The sequence below is a fragment of the Penaeus chinensis genome, chromosome 19 (genome assembly GCF_019202785.1).
Source record: "Penaeus chinensis breed Huanghai No. 1 chromosome 19, ASM1920278v2, whole genome shotgun sequence".
In the NCBI taxonomy this organism is placed as follows: domain Eukaryota; kingdom Metazoa; phylum Arthropoda; class Malacostraca; order Decapoda; family Penaeidae; genus Penaeus; species Penaeus chinensis.
In genome coordinates this window covers 2,557,002-2,577,001 of record NC_061837.1, presented here as the reverse complement: position 1 = coordinate 2,577,001, position 20,000 = coordinate 2,557,002, and the positions used below count along the sequence as shown (strand labels likewise).

Genomic DNA, 20,000 nt, shown 5'->3' with positions numbered 1-20,000 from the left:
TCAACAATAACCTCGGAAACAGGGAAAAAACAAAAAAAAATTGAACCACAAGACAAGCACACAAACAGACATACCAGGAACTGTTACCAGAGACAGGAGGAAGTAAGGGCTATTTTTGCTTTCGCAGGACAAAAACGATGCTCTTGTGGGGTTTCAGCACAAATTGTTTACGTGAGTGGCATATGCCTGCGAGATGCCAGGCAAGCGTCTCGTAATAAAATGACAACAATGTTGGCCAATCGCGGTTCTTATTTCTACGGAGACAGAAACATCATTGGGGGGGGGGGGGGAGAATATATATTAGTTGTTAATGATACTACTAATAAAAAAAACAATCTTAAATGATGACACTGACAATAACTATTACAATAATGAAAAGAGATAAAAGAAACATTCGAAAAGACTTTCATCAAATATCGCCTTTAAGCAATAAAGTCAATAACAAAAATTCCCACGCTACCCTGGAAATGAATAGGCCTACATTGCACCTGTCCATCCACCTGTTACACCTTGGGTTTAAAATTGATTAAACAGACAACCTCTTCCCACGTCAATAACTCTCCAGGACGACAAAAAGGGACAGAGACAGGAACCATTATAATGAATATCGAACAACCAATAATTTTAACACTTAATGGTTCATTATCATTATCTTTTTTTATCTCAGCAGCATGCCAGGCTCTCTATCCATGACAACTGGACATCCTCTCATTTCCTCTTCATTTCCTTCGTCCTGACAGTTGTGAATCTTGCTCACCTCTATGGAGCTTTTTTTTTCTCTCTCTATTAGTAAAATCTCACACAAAAAAATCTCGTTCAAGTCCATCCTCTTTCCACCACAAATAAAATTTTAAAAATATATAAATTTCACAAATACATCTCGATAAACTTCTCGACACAAAACACCTATTTAAGAGTTATTTACAGATTTATTTGATTTATTTTTATTATCATTATTATTTTTTGTATTGTATTTTCCGGACCTCAAGATGGATCGGATTTTTTTTTTATTTTATTTTATTTTACTATTTCTCCACAAAAATTATTTCTTTTTGACATACGCTACACCTCGAGATCATAATTCAGCTTCCTCTGTGATGAATCTTCCGTTCCAGGCGAGAAGAAAGGGAGAGGAGAGAGGAGAGAAGAGGAGAAGGAAGGAAGGAGAGAGAGAGAGAGAGAAAACCAATCATAATAAATTCAGAGATTTCTCACACCAGCCCTTGCCGTAAATCCCTGGCACGTCCCGCGAAACACGTCTCAAAAACAGGATCAATTACCTTTCTGAATCTTAAACTGAAAAAAAAATCGAATACACTCGACGTATCCACAAGCTACAGCACGTATAGGGACACGAAAAAAAAGATGTTCTCTCACTCCCAGACTCAACAGCGCACTGAATGGTGGAAAATGGCCTCCGAACTCGTCATTCACACTCGTGACGTCACACAGGCACCACTTTGTAAACAACGCTCAAATTACAATTTTCAGGGACCAGAGTTGGGTCTTTGGATAGATAATTGGATTGAAAGATTATTCATTGTGACTGATGAACTGCATGTGGTGGTTCTTTCGTTAATTTGGTTAGATTAATCACGAACTAGTTTTCGTGACGTCACGGTAGTACGGCAGTATCACCTAAGCAAAACTATATTACATTATTAATAAAAATACCTAAAATATATACAAATAGGATACATTTTGCATAAAAATATTGATATAAATAATTTTAATAAAATAATAATACATTTATGATGCTTTTTTGATTAATACTTCCCCACAGACATCGAGGTCGAGAGCTCGCCTGACCCCGTCCGCACTGGCCTTTGGCGCGCTCCGTCAGCTGATTTCGGTCTCCCGGGAAGCGGCCTCCAGCCCCCAATTCGCTCATTTCCGCTCTTAAATGAAGTCCTCGGCGCCGAGACTACACCCATAACAGCACCATGGACTCGAAGAAGATGAGGCCGACGAGATACGCCCATTTCGAAGGACACACGGACCTCTGTTACACCAGTGATGGAAGGTTCGTATTTTTTCAAACAATGTGCGGCGGGATTATTTTTCTTTTTTCCTTTAGTCTTATTTTCTGGTTTTATTTTGATGGAATTTATATTATTTTGCGTCCAGCTTGGTGTCTCTAGGAACCGCTGGAGAGTTCTAGAGCACCGTATATCTGTTTTTCGTAGAGGGAAATATCTCCAAAAAGGAAGCGGACGCGACGCGAGGGAACGAGACACAAAGAAAACCAGAAAAAGGAAAATAGAAGAACTTTTCGAATTAAATACAAATCTTCTCTTTAGTTTATAACAAATACACGAATTGGTTAAGCTTTAGGAGTTATGCAGTTTGAATTTTTATGTATTTATATATTTTTTTAAACTGCTATGGTAGTGTTCCGTCTCTAGGTAATTCAATTCTAATGAAAGGAATTAGATCCTTTTCAAATAAATGTTTGCTCAGGCACTGATTATTTGGATGGTAAAATATTCAATAAACCTTCACATAAACGAATATAAGAAATACACAGTCATGCAGGGAGTTGCGTACCCTACAGCCCCCCCCCCCCCCCCATGGAATTGCTTCCCCCTTCCCCCCAACCCCATAGAATTCCCTCTTCCCCCCCCCCCCCCCCCTGGAATTGCTTCCCCCCCCAACCCTATAGAATTCCCTCCCCTTCCCCACAGCAACAGAGAAGCCGCCACGCACGAACAGCAGGAAAGGGCAGAGGACGGGCTCGGCATCGGGCTCTCCTGCACGTGCGCTCTGCCCTGCCCTCGATCCTTGTACTGCAATAGTTGATATCAAAAGAATGATCTAATGAGGTCTTTCAACAACGTGTTTTTTGTTCCGCGTTCTTCATTCTGCTTTTCTTTTGCAGGTACATAATAACGTGCGGGACGGATGGAGAAGTGCGCATCTTCGAAGGCCTCGATGATGATGACTGCAAAACGCATGTAGTGGCAGAGTGTGCGCATTCCATTGCTTGTCAGGTGGGTGTTTAGTTGGTGCTGGCATGCAGGAGGGCTGACTTTCTCTGAGAGTACATATTCACTCTCTCCTTCTCTCTTTCTCTCCTATTCTTCTCTCTTTCTCTCCTATTCTTCTCTCTTTCTCTCCTATTCTTCTCTCTTTCTCTCCTCCTCTCTTTCTCTCCTTTCTTTCTCTCCTTCTTTCTTTCTCTCCTCTCTCTCCCCTTCTTTCTCTTTCTCTCCCCTTCTTTCTCTTTCTCTCCTATTCTTCTCTCTTTCTCTCCTATTCTTCTCTCCTCTCCTCCTCTCCTCTTCTCCTTTCTTTCCCTCCTTCTTTCTTTCTCTCCTCTCTCTCCCCTTCTTTCTCTCTCTCCCCTTCTTTCTCTCTCTCCCCTTCTTCCTCTCTCTCCCCTTCTTTCTCTCTCTCCCCTTCTTTCTCTCTCTCCCCTTCTTTCTCTCTCTCCCCTTCTTCCTCTCTCTCCCCTTCTTCCTCTCTCTCCCCTTCTTCCTCTCTCTCCCCTTCTTTCTCTCTCTCTCTCTCTCTCCCCTTCTTTCTCTCTCTCTCTCTCTCTCTCCTTCTTTCTCTCTCTCTCTCTCTCTCTCTCTCTCTCTCTCCTCTCTCTCTCTCTCTCTCTCTCCCCTTCTTTTTCTCTCTCTCTCTCTCTCTCTCTCTCTCTCTCTCTCTCTCTCTCTCTCTCTCTCCTTCTTTCTCTCTCTCTCCTTCTTTCTCTCTCTCCCCTTCTTTTTCTCTCTCTCCCCTTCTTTCTCTCTCTCCCCTTCTTTTTCTCTCTCCCCTTCTTTCTCTCTCTCCCCTTCTTTCTCTCTCTCCCCTTCTTTCTCTCTCTCTCCCCTTCTTTCTCTCTCTCTCCCCTTCTTTCTCTCTCTCTCCCCCTCTCTCTCTCTCTCTCCCCTTCTTTCTCTCTCTCTCCCCTTCTTTCTCTCTCTCTCCCCTTCTTTCTCTCTCTCTCCCCTTCTTTCTCTCTCTCTCCCCTTCTTTCTCTCTCTCTCCCCTTCTTTCTCTCTCTCTCCCCTTCTTTCTCTCTCTCTCTCCCTCTCTCTCCCTCTCTCTCCCTCTCTCTCCCTCTCTCTCCCCTCTCTCTCCCTCTCTCTCCCTCTCTCTCCCTCTCTCTCCCTCTCTCTCTCTCCCTCTCTCTCTCTCCCTCTCTCTCTCTCTCTCTCTCTCTCTCTCTCTCTCTCTCTCTCTCTCTCTCTCTCTCTCTCTCTCTCTCTCTCTCTCTCTCTCTCTCTCTCTCTCTCCTTTCTCTCTCTCTAGTTCTGCTCCAGCTCTCCTTTCTTTTCTTTTTTGTTATTACACAGCTTCTCTCTGTTATGTAGAATAAGGTTTTCAATATTTAGAGTTAAGTATTCCATGCTTCTATATCAAGTTAGTTAATTGAAAATTAAGTTGAATACTAGTTTGTTACTTCTTTTCCATAGATAAATTCTGCGTACTTTTGCATCTATCATAACTTTTTAATATATTAGTTTATCACACACCAAAATAAATCTTGCAGTCGTTTTAGGACTTAAATAGTTCTGCCACATTTTTATAAAATGACCCCTTCAGTTTTCCATATCTGAAAAATTACTCGCTCTGACAGGACGGGAGATTTTTGGTCGGCACTGACAGCAACCTAGTCCAAGCCTACACCTTAGACGAAGGCTCTCCCGATGGCATTATCACCAGGTTCACTGCCCCGACCACACACATTGTTGTCAGCAAGGATGCGAAGACTGTTGCCTGTGCTGGAAGGTTGGTTGGGTTGGACTTTGAGTTTTGCATTTTTTACCCCACTGACACCAGGATGGCAGGTACATGTATCATATCAAGGGGATCTTAGTTTATTTATTTTGTTTATATATAGATGGCTTCACAGGTGCTTAAATTGCCAAGGATTAATGACTAGTCCTACCTGTCTCACCTGTTTATTCTTTCCTAGATTAAAAAAAAAAGGAAAAGAAAAAGACTTATATAATAATCATAATGTCAATAATGATCATATCATAATTGATACTGATAGCATTAGACTCCTTAGTGGCTGAGTACTTGTGGAGCCATCTGTGTGTAAACAAAATTCAGACCTGACTTACAGTGGAAAGCATATGTATCTAGTGGCAATGGGTTGAATTGGTGTAGAAGTTATCATTTAACAAATAATAAAGGTAAGGGTGTGTGTGTTATGATCTAACAAATAAGAGAGAGTGAGTGTGTGAATATATTGGTAAAAATATTAATTATTAAATTTACTTATTAAATTTGATAAATTAACTTTGGTTATATCTTTATTTGACCATTTAATTTCTTGGCTCTATTTCTTTAAAGATAAATTAAATATTTACAGAGGATAAAGATACATAAGATTTTAGCATTTTGTATAACTTTGCAGTGACATGACCATCAAGGTCCATGACACAGTGGCATACAAGGACAAGGTACTGAATGGTCACCAAGCTCCTGTCCTCTCTGTTGCCCTGGATCCTAAAGGTTAGTGATCTTGGTCTGTTCTGTGCGAAATGAAAGGCATTGATTTGTAAGAAATGATGATAGTGGGGTTTATAAGTCAACTGTTTATATTTGTTGTTGTAGGATGTCAAAGTCTGGATTGTTTTGTGCGCTTCTGTGCTTTTTGGTGGATTTGTGTTTTTTTTATGTATATACAGGGTCAACTAGAATCCCTCATCTTAAAACTTGTAATGTATAATCACTCTAAATTCTTCAGGGGAGTTTTTAGCGTCATCTTCATGTGATGGAAGTGTAAAGGTGTGGGACCTGCAGACGTCTGTGTCGGTGGCATCCTGGAATGTCGTACCCAAGACAAACAGCTTCTCGTCCTCTCAGACCTTGTGTCGCATGGCTTGGACCTCAGATGGCCAGTACCTCCTCGTTCCAGTGGGGATGAAGGTCCATGCTTATGCTCGGAAAGACTGGCAGCTTCACCATTCTTTAGAGCATGAGTCTATAAAAGAGGTATGTTTTTTTTTTATGAGGTGATAAATCTTGTGCAGTTGTAATAAGCTTACTAGTTAATTCAGAATGTCAGGTTTCATGGTTAGTTGGTTGCCAGCAGAATTATACAATAAGTTTGTGATATTGTCAAGAGTTTATTATAGTGTCCAATTATTTAAAAAAATAATAAAACTGAAATCCTGTGAATTGTAATGAAAAATTAAAAGGTGGATCCATTGTTTTGATTATGGTGACAGATAACCTGAATGTAACTGTGCATTCAATAACAGGAAATTTCTGTTCTTTAAAAAATGTTTTATGTAATTGGATTCTGGTCTCTGAGTGCTTTCTAGTTGTTGTGTTTGTGACTCTTAATATGGTTTGATATCTTTAGTTCTGAACAATAGTCATTATTGTAATGGTTATTAGTTTAAGGACGTGTAGATACAAGTACCTCCTATTTGATAACTATATCTCTGAATTTCAGACAGTATCCTTGGCTGCAGTGTCCAGCTGTGGGCGGTTTGTTGCCGGGGCTTGTCGAAATGGCGTGATCCTGGTTTGGGATGCCAGCAGCCGCCAGATCATCCTCTCGGAGAAGCATCCCAAAGGTCTCGCCATAACGGGAATAGCATGGAACCCCAGTGGGAAGGAGGAGTTGGCATTCGTCGACTGTGACGGGCAGTTGGGGACGCTGGAGAACATCATTGAGGGAGACTATTCGTCAAAGCCAGTAAGTCTTAGGTGGAGAGTCAACATGTCGTTTGAATAGGCATTTATTTATTCATATATACTGATATCTTTGAATTTGTATAATTAAAGAATAATGTTCATTTAATTATTTGACTTTTTTTTTCTATTGAGTTGTATTTTGATATAATATTTGCTGTACATTATACAAATTGTTTTTATTTCATGCAGCAGGAAAGCATGTAGGTGATATTTGACTTCATGATAGGAATACCCCAAAAAATGCTTATTTGAAGTTCTGAATTTGAGTTGCTAAAAAAGCCTTCAGTTCTCCAATTTGTCTCTCAGGGAAAGTCAGACATTGCTGACTCGGAAAAGGCAGATGGAGCAGCGGTCTTCCCTCCAGTGGATGTGGACATGGCGGAGGAAGAGGATGAGTTTTCTCTGGCCAAGATCAAGCAGCAGTTGGGGTTTGCAGATGACGAGGAAGGCACGTTTGTTGGACTGCCTGAGGATAGTGATCTCGCCAAGGGAGACCCAAGTAGGTTGAGTCTGATTTGTATGTGCTGAAGTATGACTTTATTTATTCATTTTATTTTTATTTTATTTTTTCTCTGTTGGTTTTAAAGTAAAGGACCATTAGAAATTATTCTAGCATGCTTATGTATGATAGCCAGTGATTGTCATCCCCATTTGCAGGTCTAAAGCTGAAGGACGATGACGCAGCAAGCATCATCACCACCAGGACCGAGGTGCCGCCGGCCCCGGTTATGAAGCTCCCCGAGATTCAGAAGCCCTTCCAGCCTGGCATGTCTCCAGAGCACCTCGACGACAGATATATGGTGAGCTTTAGAACGCGTAAGAAAGTGTTTTGGAGATATTGGTTGTATGTCTGATTTCTGAATGTATCCCTTTCTGAACATTGTTATATTATGATTTGTATACCCTTTATGCTAAAAGGATAAGCATTAGATTTGAATTATTTTTGTTTTTTCTTTCTTTGTTTATGGAAAATGTTGACCGAAATTGTTCTCTGCAGCTATGGAATAATGTTGGCATTGTGCGCCAGTATTCAAGTGAGGATGAGAACAGCATAGATGTTGAGTTTCATGACACCTCGGTGCACCATGCCCTTCACCTCAACAATAACAGTGGGCACAGCATGGCAGCACTGTCCACCCAGGCCCTAGCGCTAGCATGTGAAGCCCAGGATGACCAGCCTAGGTTAGTTTCCTTGTCTTGATTGCTGCCTGTGAACAAGCAAGAGTGCAATATGCTCGGTGATGAAATATGCGTTTGATGAGTATGGAGTTTTCCGTCCTCGGTTAGACTCTCCTGCTGACTCCCGGTGCTAGGTAATCTTGGTGTTTGGCCATCAGACTCAGGCATACACTGTAAATCCCTAGCTAGATGGTGGTTTGCCGGTCAGAATAGTGTCGGTTAGAAAATTGGCTGATCACTCAATGACGTGGCACACAAAGGTTTATAAGTTTGTTATGGTCACATTATGTAGGCTGACGAAACGAATCGAGTGTGTTGATGCATTTTGTTGTATTTTGGCACACTTGATTTGTAAAGTTAGTTAATCTTGTGAGATAATGCCCTTATAATCCTTATAACAGACCACAGGGACCCTCAGCAGATAGCCGTTGACACAAGGATCTCTCCTGCTTGTGATTCTTCTTTAGTAATCTGAGAGCAGACTCCTTTATGGATATGTGATATAAGGTTGAATGGTTTCCAAGGCAATGAAAGATCTCAAACTACCCCACAGCAAGTTGGCAGTGCAGCACTTCTCAGCCTGGGGAGGAGGCAAGGAGTGGCACGTGGACATGCCCAGTGAGGAAGAAATCTTGGCCTTGTGCATTGGAGCAGGCTGGCTGGCTGTAGCAACCGACCGCAGGAACCTCAGGATCTTCTCAACATCAGGCATTCAGCGGGATATCCTAAGCATCCCCGGCCCTGTGGTGTGCCTGGCTGGGTTTGAAGAACAGCTGATGGTCGTGTTCCACAGTGGGATGGGTGAGACTTCTTTCTCATTAAGAGCTCTCAGGTTTAGTTAATTTTGTACCTTTGCTATGCTTCTTGATATATGTGTGTGTGTGTGTGTGTGTGTTTGTGTGTGTGTGTGTTTGTGTGTGTGTGTGTTTGTGTGTGTGTGTGTGTGTGTGTGTTTGTGTGTGTGTGTGTTTGTGTGTGTGTGTGTGTGTGTGTGTGTGTGTGTGTGTGTGTGTGTGTCTAGGGAGTTCTTTTATGTTGTGGCAATCTTGAATTAGATGAGCTAACAAGATTTCAAGATTTTGATTAATTTAGCAGAATATATGTCCTGACCGATTACATCCCTTCTTCAGGTGTGTCTGGCGATCAGCACATGGCAGCTGTCATCCTGAGCGTGAATGGAAACAAGCACCCCGTTCCCCTCTCGTGCCCCTTACCCCTCTCCCCCCGCTCCTACCTGGCCTGGGCTGGATTCACTGACGAAGGTACTCCAGCCATCATGGACAGTGCTGGCATTGTTCGCATGATGCACTTCAAGTATGGCTACAACTGGACGGTCATCCTCAACACAAAGAATCATGTGAGTAATTAGGGTTGGGAGATTTTGAGAGCAAATGTGAGAATGAGAAAAGGCAGCAGTTGGTGAATTGTTTATAACAGTATGTGTAAATGTTGCCAGTGAGCATATATAAGAAGCTTAGACCTTTTATTATTAATGCTATTATTATTATTATTATTATTATTATTATTATTATTATTATTATTAGTTATTATTCTCTTTTTTTGCAGACAAAAGGCAAGAGTGACAACTACTTCATGCTGGGTGTGAGTGAGACACAGGGCAATGTGCGATGCATTCTCTGCAAGGGTGGACGCTATCCTTCTGTATTGCCCAAACCCCATGTCTCCATCATTAGCATACAGGTATACAAGACCATATCTACCATATTTTTTTTAGGGCATGTTTCTCTTAATGTGGATTAATAATATCGTATTTTTGTGTTGTTTAGCATAACCTTTTCAAACTTAATGTTAGTGAGAATAAACTATCACTTGTAAGTAAGCAGACTGTGTCATCCTCACCTGATTGTATTCTAGGTTCCATTATGTGAGTTGGAGACTGAGAAAGGCGGCCTCGAAGAGAAGACGCTGCGCTCTGGTCTGCTGCTGAACTCCCTGGAGCGACTTGGACGCCAGGGCTATGACATTGAGGACTCAAAGAGTGAAGCCGACAAGATCCTGAAGGAAGCCATGATTAAACTGTTTGCTGTGAGTTTTGGGTGTGGGGAGGGATGGGTGTTGGGATGGAAATTTTCACTTAGATTGGGTTATGGTTATTTCATGTGAAAATGATTTTCAGTGTTGGCCTAATCTTTTCTATATATATCTGAAAGAAGAGAAAAAAATCATTCATATTCAGCTAAAATGTTTTTTTTTCTCTCTTCCAATTTATTATTTTCTTTCTTTCCACATGTTTCCACAATTATATTGCCCTCTTCTTATTTCCTGAAAATTATATTTTGCATATAATGACTTTTTTTTTTAACTTTAGTTTCAAAGACAAGATAAAGAAACAAGCTTTTTCCACCTCTCCCCAGCTGGCATGCCGCACTGAGCGTGAGTCTCGAGCCTTGGAAGTCTGCCAGTTGATGCCATCATACCACACTGTCCAGCTGGCCATAAAGTACGCTGGGAAGCTTCACCGCCTCCAGTTGGCTGACAAACTGGGCGAGGTCGCGTCAGCCAAAATGCAGGAGGAAATGGAGAAAGCTGCCAAGCTACAAGGCGTTGAGGAAGACGATTTACAAATGTATAGTTGTTTTGTCACTTTTTGAAGCTGTCTTGAAAGATTGATGTTTTATTTGAACTTCACTGTGCAGTGTGCTTGATAAATGCCTAAGGCATTATAAAAGAGATCATACTGTTTTATTTAATTCATGGCATCACCAAAGAGAATGCACAAGGTTGCCATTTCATTTGTCCTTGGTTTGTACTATTCATGAGATCTAACTGCAAGCTTGTAACAAAAAATAGTGTAGTTCTTGTCGCTTTCCTGTAACACGGATTTGACATTTGAGCAGTTTGTGGAGTTGCATCAGAGAATTGTCTCATTCATCAGGTATGGCAGTGGCATGAGGAGAATAAGAACAAGAGGTGAAGAAGAGGAGGATGAAGAGGAGGATTATTCTGAGCAGGATCAGGAATCAAATGTGGAAGATTCTGTTGTCGGTGAGCAGCTTGTTTTTTTTTTGTCTTTCCGTTTTATCTGATTTATGCCCTGTTTAATTTTATGTCATATAGACAAAAGATATAAAACAGACAACCCTTCTTCCTCCCCCACCTTGCAGATAACCCATTATTAGCAGCTGCATCGAGAAGAGAGAACGCCACCCCACGTGGAGGCCTCCTCTCCTCGCAGAACTCAAAGAATCCCTTCAAGAAAAGTGGCACTCCTTCTTCAGCACCTCAGAGTGGAAAGAGAGGCATCAACGTCATCGATCAGTTCAGAAAAGCGCAGAAAAAGATGGATTCCAGCCCTGTCTTGAGGCCTGTCGTCAAAAAACCACAGGTAGGAGAAGGAGAGCCGTAGTGTTGGGAACTGGGGATGTCATGTCTGTGATATATGGTTTATGTGTATGTGGAATTTTATTATCAGCCTTTTAGTTGTTGCTGTTTTTTGCAGCAGTTATTAAATTGTTTGCTGTGATGCCTATTGCTTATTTTTTATGATGTACCAATCCACGAAAAATTATCCGTACAGTCCGGAATATAGATGAATCTGTGTGCTCCACACAACAACACAAGCCATTGATAACATTCCTAACAGTGACAACTGAGTGCTTCCCAACTCTGTTAAAGCCAGCCTCCCTCCTAAATGCACAGTATCTGCTAACTATCAACTGTAGTTTTGTGCACTTATTTCAAACATGCTTGCAAAACATCACAACCCACATAAACCACCTAGTGTCTGTGGACGAAATGTGTACAGATATACCCCCCAACACAGGGGTTTTTGAATAAACTTTACTGCCAACTTATTATTTATTTATATATTTATTTTTATCATAGAAACTACTTGAAGCCAGGCCATAAGGATGGGAATATAGATAAAGTATCATCAGCTTTTCACCTCATTTTAGTCATGTTTAATGCTTTTCTTTTTCCCAGGCCAAGCAGACAACGCTCAAGAAAGAGTCGCAGGAAGAGCCACCGGTTGCCTCGGGGAAGGAAAATGTGTCGCAGAATATACCTGATGAGACCCCCAAGCCATCTGCAACAAACCCATTTAAGAAAGCTGAGAAGGCCATTGATAATCCTCCCAAGAAGCAGTCGGCATTACAGCTGTGGTTGGCCGATAATGAGAAGGCAGTGAAGGAAAAGTATCCTGATGCTAGTGAGAAAGACCTACTGGCTAAGGCTGCAATGATGTTCAAAGATGTGGATGCTGATACTAAGCAGGTATGGCCGGTTCTGACTTTTTTTATATATATATATATATATACATTTATACATCCTCCCTTCCCTCCCCTTATTTTTTGTTTATTTATTATTTTCGTTTATTTTGTGCATCAATATCTCATGTGTGCATTCTCTTTTGATATCCTTTATTTTACCTACTTTGGATGGCTAAATCATAAGAGTGTATTACTTGAATACCGTATTAGGAATGTAAATAACAAAGAAAAACAAACCAAAATGATCATCACCACCAAACTTTCCAGAAATACAAAGCTCTGGCAGCTGGCACCCCCACGGCAACAGCAACGCCAGCCCCAGAAACGACTGCAGCCCCAAATGAAGAGGATAAAAAGCGCAAACGCGAGGAAACCACTCCAGAATCTCCCATTGAAAAGAAGGCCAAGGGCTCCGGCATAAACAAGCTTGCTGCATTTGCCTTTAACAAGGATTCATAGTTCTTGTGATATTGGTCGTTTGTATATATTTATGTAAATGTTTTTATAAAGAGATTAGTTTTAACTTAACATATTCTTTTAATGTACCATTTTCTAGAAATATTCATCTTTGTGAGGGGGGATGGGGTGTATTGGATAATTACATTTTTTGAACTTTGATACTTGAGCAGCATAATTTTTTTTATTTTTTCATCAGATCAAAATATTTTTGTGGATGCAACATATCACCTTAGAATTTAAAACAGATCTGAAGAAATTATTTACAATGAACCAGTGATATTTACAGATGAAAGTAGTAGAAAAATCTGTATAAAAGTATATAAAATAATTAGAATTTAAAACGGAAAATGTGATGGAACTACAAACTGATAGATAAGAAGCATCTTGTACACTTTATTAAGTCTTAGTAGTTCATATTTTCATTAGTTGAGAGCTCCAGAAATATTTTTAATGATAGCCATAAACCAACAAAACTCTAATAATGGGTGTGCTTTCCAAGGGTGCGACGACAATATTGTGAATTTCAGTAATCTATTTAAATGAATACCAGTTATGCAGTAGGATTGCAATTTAATAACAAATTACTCCTATCTATCTTGTATACCATAAGTAATTATGTATGCTGAAATTTTCACTGCAACAGGTATGGCATTATCACAATTGACATAATCCAGATAATCCTATATGCCAAAACCCCTGACCTGACATTTTCTTGTACCTGTTCTCATTTGTTTTACCAAATGAGGAATTATAAACATGTATGATGCATACAGTCTGTAATCCTATATTTATTGTAGCAATGATAGTTTTATATATATATTTATATATATTTATATATATATATATATATATATATATATATATATATATATTTATAATTCTTACATACGTACATCCATATAAAAATAATGTATTTATATACATACATACCTAACTATTTATTTTCCATATGAATTCTCTAACTTATAATGATTTCCACCAACTTAGCATTTCTAATGGTAAAATTAATATTGTAAAATTACACATATTAACATCTTCAGAAGGGTTTTGTCTGGGAGGAAATAGTTTTTTAGAACATTAGAGCAAATGTTTTCAATACTGTTCTGTTTGCATTTTATTAAAGTTTATGCCTATATTTCCCTAATTGTATCTTTAGCTTTAAAAATTGAGTTATTCATTACACAAGGAAAAATATTTTTTCAAGGTTTCTATTGCATTAATTAGGAATAATTCATTATTAATTAGGAATTTAATTACTGCTTAGGCAATTTTAGATCTATTTATAACACTAATTTGGCCCCCCAATCCTTTGCTCATTGTTGTCATGGGGGGCTCAGGAGACAGGGACTGAGGCCCAGTATTGGCGATCACCCATACCTTGGTCCTACAATTCATATTTTATTGTCTTGTCTTCTTCTCTTTTTTTCTTTTCTTCAACCCCTTGTTCTGTCCACTTATTGTAATCGTCAACTCATGGAATTTCTTCAAATACTCGTACATGTACATTTTTGCTGCTTCTCTTATATAACAAAATCGAGGGTGAAGAGAAAACAAAAGCAAAACATTTTCTCTTATTTAATAGTTTCATATAAAGTGTCAATTGAGTGGCCAAGTAAAATTCAGGAGTTTATCATATAAAACACATCACCTAGATACTATATACAAAATCAATGCAGAAACAAACAAAAAATATATATCTATATATGTGAACCTGTAATGAAGTCGGTTTTATGAAACAATAACAATCCAAAGTTTTATGTTCACGGCCATTGTAAAATCTAAAACCACATCCAACCTGGCTGAAAGCTGGCCTGTCTGTACGTTATCACTGATTACTGTTACTGCGTTTCAAATTTTAAGCGAAAAGAAATTTACAGTTCAATGTTCTTGTGTTGCTCCAAATTCACTTAGTGGCAGCTTGGATGCATATTTAGATTACAAAGCTGCAAAACTTCTTGCTTTAGCCTGCTTGCACCAGCTAGCTTGGAGTGTGGACAGGCCCAAGGGGAAACACACAAGCCAGTTTTCTTATGTGACAATATCTAAAATAGCTGGATGTCAGAGCAAAGAAAGACTTCATTCAGTATGTTCTATAATCTCCAATAAATTTAAGAGTAACCTAAGAGCTTTATCATACTTCAAGCTTGTATGATAGCTTTTATCATGAACATGAAGGGTGAAGCAATCAGACCGCTTTTCTATTATTTAAATGTTAAAAACATAACTTTTCCTTATGACTAAAAAGAAGAAAAAAGATCTTATACAGTTGCTTTGAATATAAAGTTTTTGGTTGTCAGAATGATCAAATTCCTCCCCCTCTCCCAATATAATATAAATGGCTCTTAGACTTGATATATAATTAATTTCAAAACTTATTTTGTGAATACTGTGAACACATTTCCTTGCCTGATAGTTAAGTAAAGTATGAATTATCTGTTTATAAATACAATTTCTACCTGTCAAGTGTTATCATTACTACTACAAAATTGGTTTTAACAATGTTGTTGCCTTAAAAATCAGCCCCAAGAGTGCTTCATTCTTCGATACAGATTAACCCAATGTGCGCGGGCTTTTTCGGCGGCCAAATGGGTATATCTGTATGGGCCGCATCTGTGGGGTTGCATCCCATGGCATCAGTGCTACGCTGCTATGGCATCATAGTGGATGCCACCCACAGACAAGGGGTTAATCTACTGGTATAAATTTATCAAATGTTTACCTAACAAAACAGAGAAGCAGAAGATACTGCAACTGAGAAAGTCATGTATCATGGACTTTCAAGCACCTATATTTTAAAACCCAAGCCATAGTTCAAAGAAAAAGTCTATTTAATTTAAAAAATTATATTTACCATATAGAACATTGTATTGCCTATAACATGTTGACACAGTATTGTCAACATGTTATAGGCAATACAATGTACTATATGGTAAACAATTTTTTTTTCTTCTTTCTCTTTCTGTAAAGGTGATTGGCCTTACAGTATCAGGCAATACAATGAACTATATGGTAAATATAAGTTTTAAAATTAAATAGACTTTTTCTTTGAACTATGGCTTGGGTTTTAAAATGTAGGTGCTTGAAATTCTGGTAAAGCCTTTACAGTTATTGATTTATGTATAGGATATATATAATAATTAATATCCATTCCTCTCCAACTCTAAACAAGCCACTTAGCCTGTGAACTGTCAGTGTTGACATTTGCATTTAAAATGTGGAGAAATGAAAAATAATAATGAATTTAAGGTGAATCCTAACATATATATTTTTGTCACCTACAAAATCAGGTTTTATAATGATCAAATAATCAAATGGCTGAGAATGATGACCAATGCAACATGTGTTAGACTGAAATGTCTGACTCTTAACATTTGAATCATCAGACAAAATAAAGAGATAAGTAAAAAAAAAAAAAAAAAAAAAGAAAGAAAAAATAATAATAATTATATGAAAATGAAATGATACAATCAAAAAACAGACAGAGAAGCTATGACATACCATTTTATCTTTTTAACACTCAAGACATGAATTCCACTATCGATATCAAGTGTAGAACCCTAAAGTAATCTCTTGCACCCTAAAACTGAATTACTATACACATCTGTTTACTTCAGTCATACCTTGGCAAACTACAGAGAAGTGGAAGGGTATTTAAGGCCCCAATGCAGAACCAGAGCACAGTTTTTGTTATTTTGACAACGCCTGCTGTGACAATTTGGTGAACAACCTTCAGAAGAACCTAAAAACATGCGCAGAATGATGCGAGTGAGACAAATGACACTTTTGTTCCAAATGCATGGTGTCAACTGGCTTCTGTAAATTTAGTGAGAAAAATAATTCCTTTTTTTCCTTTTTGCTCGTCGAGGAAGGTCTTTGAGGAAATTATGAGTTACGGAGCTTGGCTAGTCTCTGCGTCAGTTCGTCCTGATCTTGACTAGCCTGTGTTGCCCCCACCCCAATCGTGGACATGCTGCCTGACGGGAGCTCCATGTTCAACTCCAGTCTGGAAAAAACATATATTTCTTTAATCCTTGACAATTTTAATCAGATGCTTGCACAAGAGCAAACAAGAAAACCGTAATATTGATAATAATAATGATAACTAATCAGTTTTGTGATTGGTTAAACATGAATAAGGGGTAACAGTATTATTTTTCATTATTCAGCTTCAAGAAGATAACAGTGAAGAACAAAATAAAACCAGCAGACGTACCCAGCCTCATCCGCAGCCTGTGACATGAGACCATTAACAGCATCCTGGGGTATGGCCGTGGTCACAGTGTCACTCATGGCAGTGTCCATGTACGAGCTCTGCACATCCAGGTCCTCAAACTGCTTCTCAAACTTGTCCATGAGAGCCGAGATCTTCTCCAGGTTCATGCTCTTCATGGCTGCATCCAGGTTCTTCACCACACCCGCCATGCTTTGTGTTACCTGCACAGAGTGAGGGAATGAATGATTGATTACTTAAGTATGTCGTATGTCACCAGCCAACGACAACCACGCTCCCAATTCCTGCCCTATTCCCCAAGGAACCCTATCTTTATATTCATATTCAGTTACCTCCTGGCATGGCTGCAGGTGACATTATTTTTTGGTCCGTAAAATCTAGGTCTGCAAACAGTAATGACAAAATTGCCCCTAGTAGAACATGAAAATTTGGGAAGTTTTACAGCTGAGGACAAAAGTAAGTATCTATTTACTTAAAATATTTTTAACATAAATTCCCCATGCATGAGTTCTTGTTTATTTCAGAACTTGATAACAAATAGCCTTTAACTATCAAGCCCTGAAATTTTCTGTGAAACTCCAAAAACATTTTCAACCCTCTAGGAACCATCCTCGCATACCTTGCGTTGTGTGACAGCTGTCTGAACCCTAGAGGCCACTGCATCCACTCTGGCTGACATGCGGAGGTAGTTCAGGGCCTGGCTTTTGTTGCGGATGGAGTTCTCGGCATGGATGCGAGCGCCATCCATGTTCCCCTTGGCTATGGCCTTCTTCACCTTGACTTTCTCTGCTTTCTCCTCCTTCTCGCATTTCTTTGACTGCCGGTCCAACTCCTTGGCGGCAAACTTCAGGTTAAAAAGATGCTCTGAAACAGAGTTTAATATTTATTGAATGTGTTTATGACTTTATTACTGATGATCCACATGTTTCAAAATCACTTGTAGAAAATGGTGGTACCTCCTATAAATACATCATACTTAGCAAGCAAGCAAGCTCGAAGATAAATGGTATGGGTTTTATAATGGGACTTGTTTCTCATAATCAATCTTGCTGTTTTTTGTCCAAATCCAACTGCAACTTGATTTTACTTGTGATGGATGGCCTGCAACCTTATCATCACTGTACAAGAGATGTATTTATCTGGTTTTGATTATATCTTTGTCAGAAATAAATTCATTTCTGATGGTTATAATCACAACTGGTCAAATACATCTCTTGCACTTAGATATTCATTCTCATTCATACTTTTCTCTACAAATGCACAATGCCTTCTAGATAAAGTATAATGATAAAAAATATTGAAATAAGAACCAAACTCATCCATCAATCATTGGCTTTTTAGGAATTTCCAATCTGGAAAATGTATCATAAAGCATAAACAAATTCTCATTCAACTTCCAACAACCACTGGGGTGGATATATTAATCTCAATTTTATCTTCCAAATCATTTAGATTTTATCATGAAAGTGAAACTTACTGGATTATCAAGTTTTCATGATTCTCTTTTACAGAAAACATTACCAACATACTTTTGACAAAAAGAAGCAGAGACTTTGAAACATAATAGCCACATCAACATACAAATAGTGACATAAAAGAATAATTCTTCAGATATTGTATTATTAACATTTCTTTCAGTTTCAATTGATCATCTCCCTGGCACTGTTTACTCTCCAATTTTATCAAAGGCAAAAAAACATACCAGAGAATGATTACCGTCATATTTTATCATATAAAAATGCAAACAAATTTATTGTGCTTACTATTACTTTATTCTGTCCTCATTTCCCACATTATTTTTTATATCATCACTGCTCCTTTCCCCACCCTGTTATCCTCTTCTTTCTCTTGTTTTCCTTTCTCTTTCTCTCGCTCCCCTTCCTGCCTTTGATGATGGTGATGGTGGTGATGATGATGATGATGATGATGATGATGATGATGATGATGATGATGATGATTGATGGTGATGATTGATGGTGATTGATGATGATTGATGATGATTGATGATGATGATGATGATGATGATGATGATGATGATGATGATGATGATGATGATGATGATGATGATGATGATGATGATGATGATGATGATGAAGATATGTCTGCAGATATTTGAGGCTTCAAGAAGAAGAAGAAGAAGAAGAAGAAGAAGAAGAAGAAGAAGAAGAAGAAGAAGAAGAAGAAGAAGAAGAAGAAGAATTTTTTTGTCAATACGACATCCAACAAATCTCATGATATAACTATTACCTACTTCCCTTGGAGTCCCAGAAAGAGCCCAACTACTTTCTATTTCTTTGTGATCACTCATCTATATACATGTATCAAAAGCATAAGTACAAGTAACAGAAAACACAGAGCAAATAGAAATGCGAGTCAAAACCACTTGTGTCTCTTCCGCTGTTGGCTCTTATTTGCTCAGCAACCATACAGGATCCTTCGATAGATAAATCAAGGGGCAATTCTAATTTCCTTGTGAATTAATTGTATTTCTTGGCTATTCTAACACCTTTTCTCCCTTTGCCCTGCAATATTCCTCAACCAATCACAAATGAACAGTGTAACTAAGGCAATAATTGGTTTCATTATGAATTGTCATTTTTACAAAGAAAATACTGGAAGTAAATAATGAAGTCATTGATACATTTCTAAAATAAACTCAGAATCTCAAAATCTAACTAATTTGGTATTATTGGACTCCTATCAATGACTACAACAGAGCAGTAATTGTAGACAGAACCAATAAGTATGCACACCATCAGCGGGTGAAAACTTGGGACAAAGCTTGCTGCAAGAAATGTTACTTTACAGAGCCTTTGCTTCAGCTGGGTCATGAAGTCACTCACACAGATGCATCACTCAGACCCATGCCAATTAGCCCCCAGGTTGGATATAGGGTGTGCAGCTCCCTAGCAATGACAGAAATGCATAAATACTGCATAATTCAACCCCACAATTTCCCTGGGATACGTTATACCCTTGTATCATCCTTAAATATTGCCTACAATTGCTAAAAATGCACACAAGACATGAGGAATCCTTCAATACCAGATCTATTGGGTACTGATAGACTTTATGCAGAACTATTTAAGAAATTGACCAGATCACTGATTTTTTTTTTATAAATACTCATGTCCTTGTTAATGTGTCAACATGCCAAATAAATGCAACCTATAATGTTCACATAAGGCATCTACTGTACACGGCATAAAAGTTTATCCAGCATTAAAGTTTACTCTAGATCTCTAATGCGC

General features: G+C 38.7%; 2 protein-coding genes across 2 annotated transcripts in view; one reads left to right on the top strand and one right to left on the bottom strand.

Moving 5' to 3' along the window:
• Positions 1–1,835: 1,835 nt before the first annotated feature.
• Positions 1,836–15,978, top strand: LOC125035063 (WD repeat and HMG-box DNA-binding protein 1-like). Its single transcript, XM_047627166.1, has 18 exons — positions 1,836–2,023; positions 2,879–2,990; positions 4,571–4,722; positions 5,357–5,454; positions 5,690–5,937; positions 6,404–6,649; positions 6,955–7,147; positions 7,306–7,448; positions 7,646–7,830; positions 8,381–8,628; positions 8,958–9,184; positions 9,394–9,528; positions 9,703–9,873; positions 10,203–10,414; positions 10,724–10,833; positions 10,953–11,173; positions 11,773–12,063; positions 12,327–15,978. Exons 1-18 carry the CDS (start codon positions 1,944–1,946, stop codon positions 12,516–12,518), a joined length of 3,264 nt encoding a protein of 1,087 aa, XP_047483122.1. The 5' UTR covers positions 1,836–1,943; the 3' UTR covers positions 12,519–15,978.
• LOC125035064 (charged multivesicular body protein 1b-like) overlaps positions 14,078–20,000 on the bottom strand; it is a 7,339-nt gene continuing 1,416 nt past the window's right edge. Inside the window, exons 2-4 of the mRNA XM_047627167.1 lie at positions 17,369–17,613; positions 16,732–16,952; positions 14,078–16,521 (exon numbers count right to left, since the gene is read on the bottom strand). Of these exons, the coding sequence (XP_047483123.1) occupies positions 16,401–16,521; positions 16,732–16,952; positions 17,369–17,613 (587 nt within the window). The 3' untranslated portion in view covers positions 14,078–16,400. The remainder of the gene's footprint in view (positions 16,522–16,731; positions 16,953–17,368; positions 17,614–20,000) is intronic.

What these genes read in the sequence shown, in the direction of transcription:
- LOC125035063 (XM_047627166.1), top strand. Translation starts at nt 1,944, where the DNA reads ATGGACTCGAAGAAGATGAGGCCGACGAGATACGCCCATTTCGAAGGA. An exon ending in GAGACTATTCGTCAAAGCCA is followed by an intron (nt 6,650 to 6,954) that starts GTAAGTCTTAGG and finishes TTTGTCTCTCAG; the next exon opens with GGAAAGTCAGACATTGCTGA. An exon ending in TCTCGCCAAGGGAGACCCAA is followed by an intron (nt 7,148 to 7,305) that starts GTAGGTTGAGTC and finishes CCCCATTTGCAG; the next exon opens with GTCTAAAGCTGAAGGACGAT.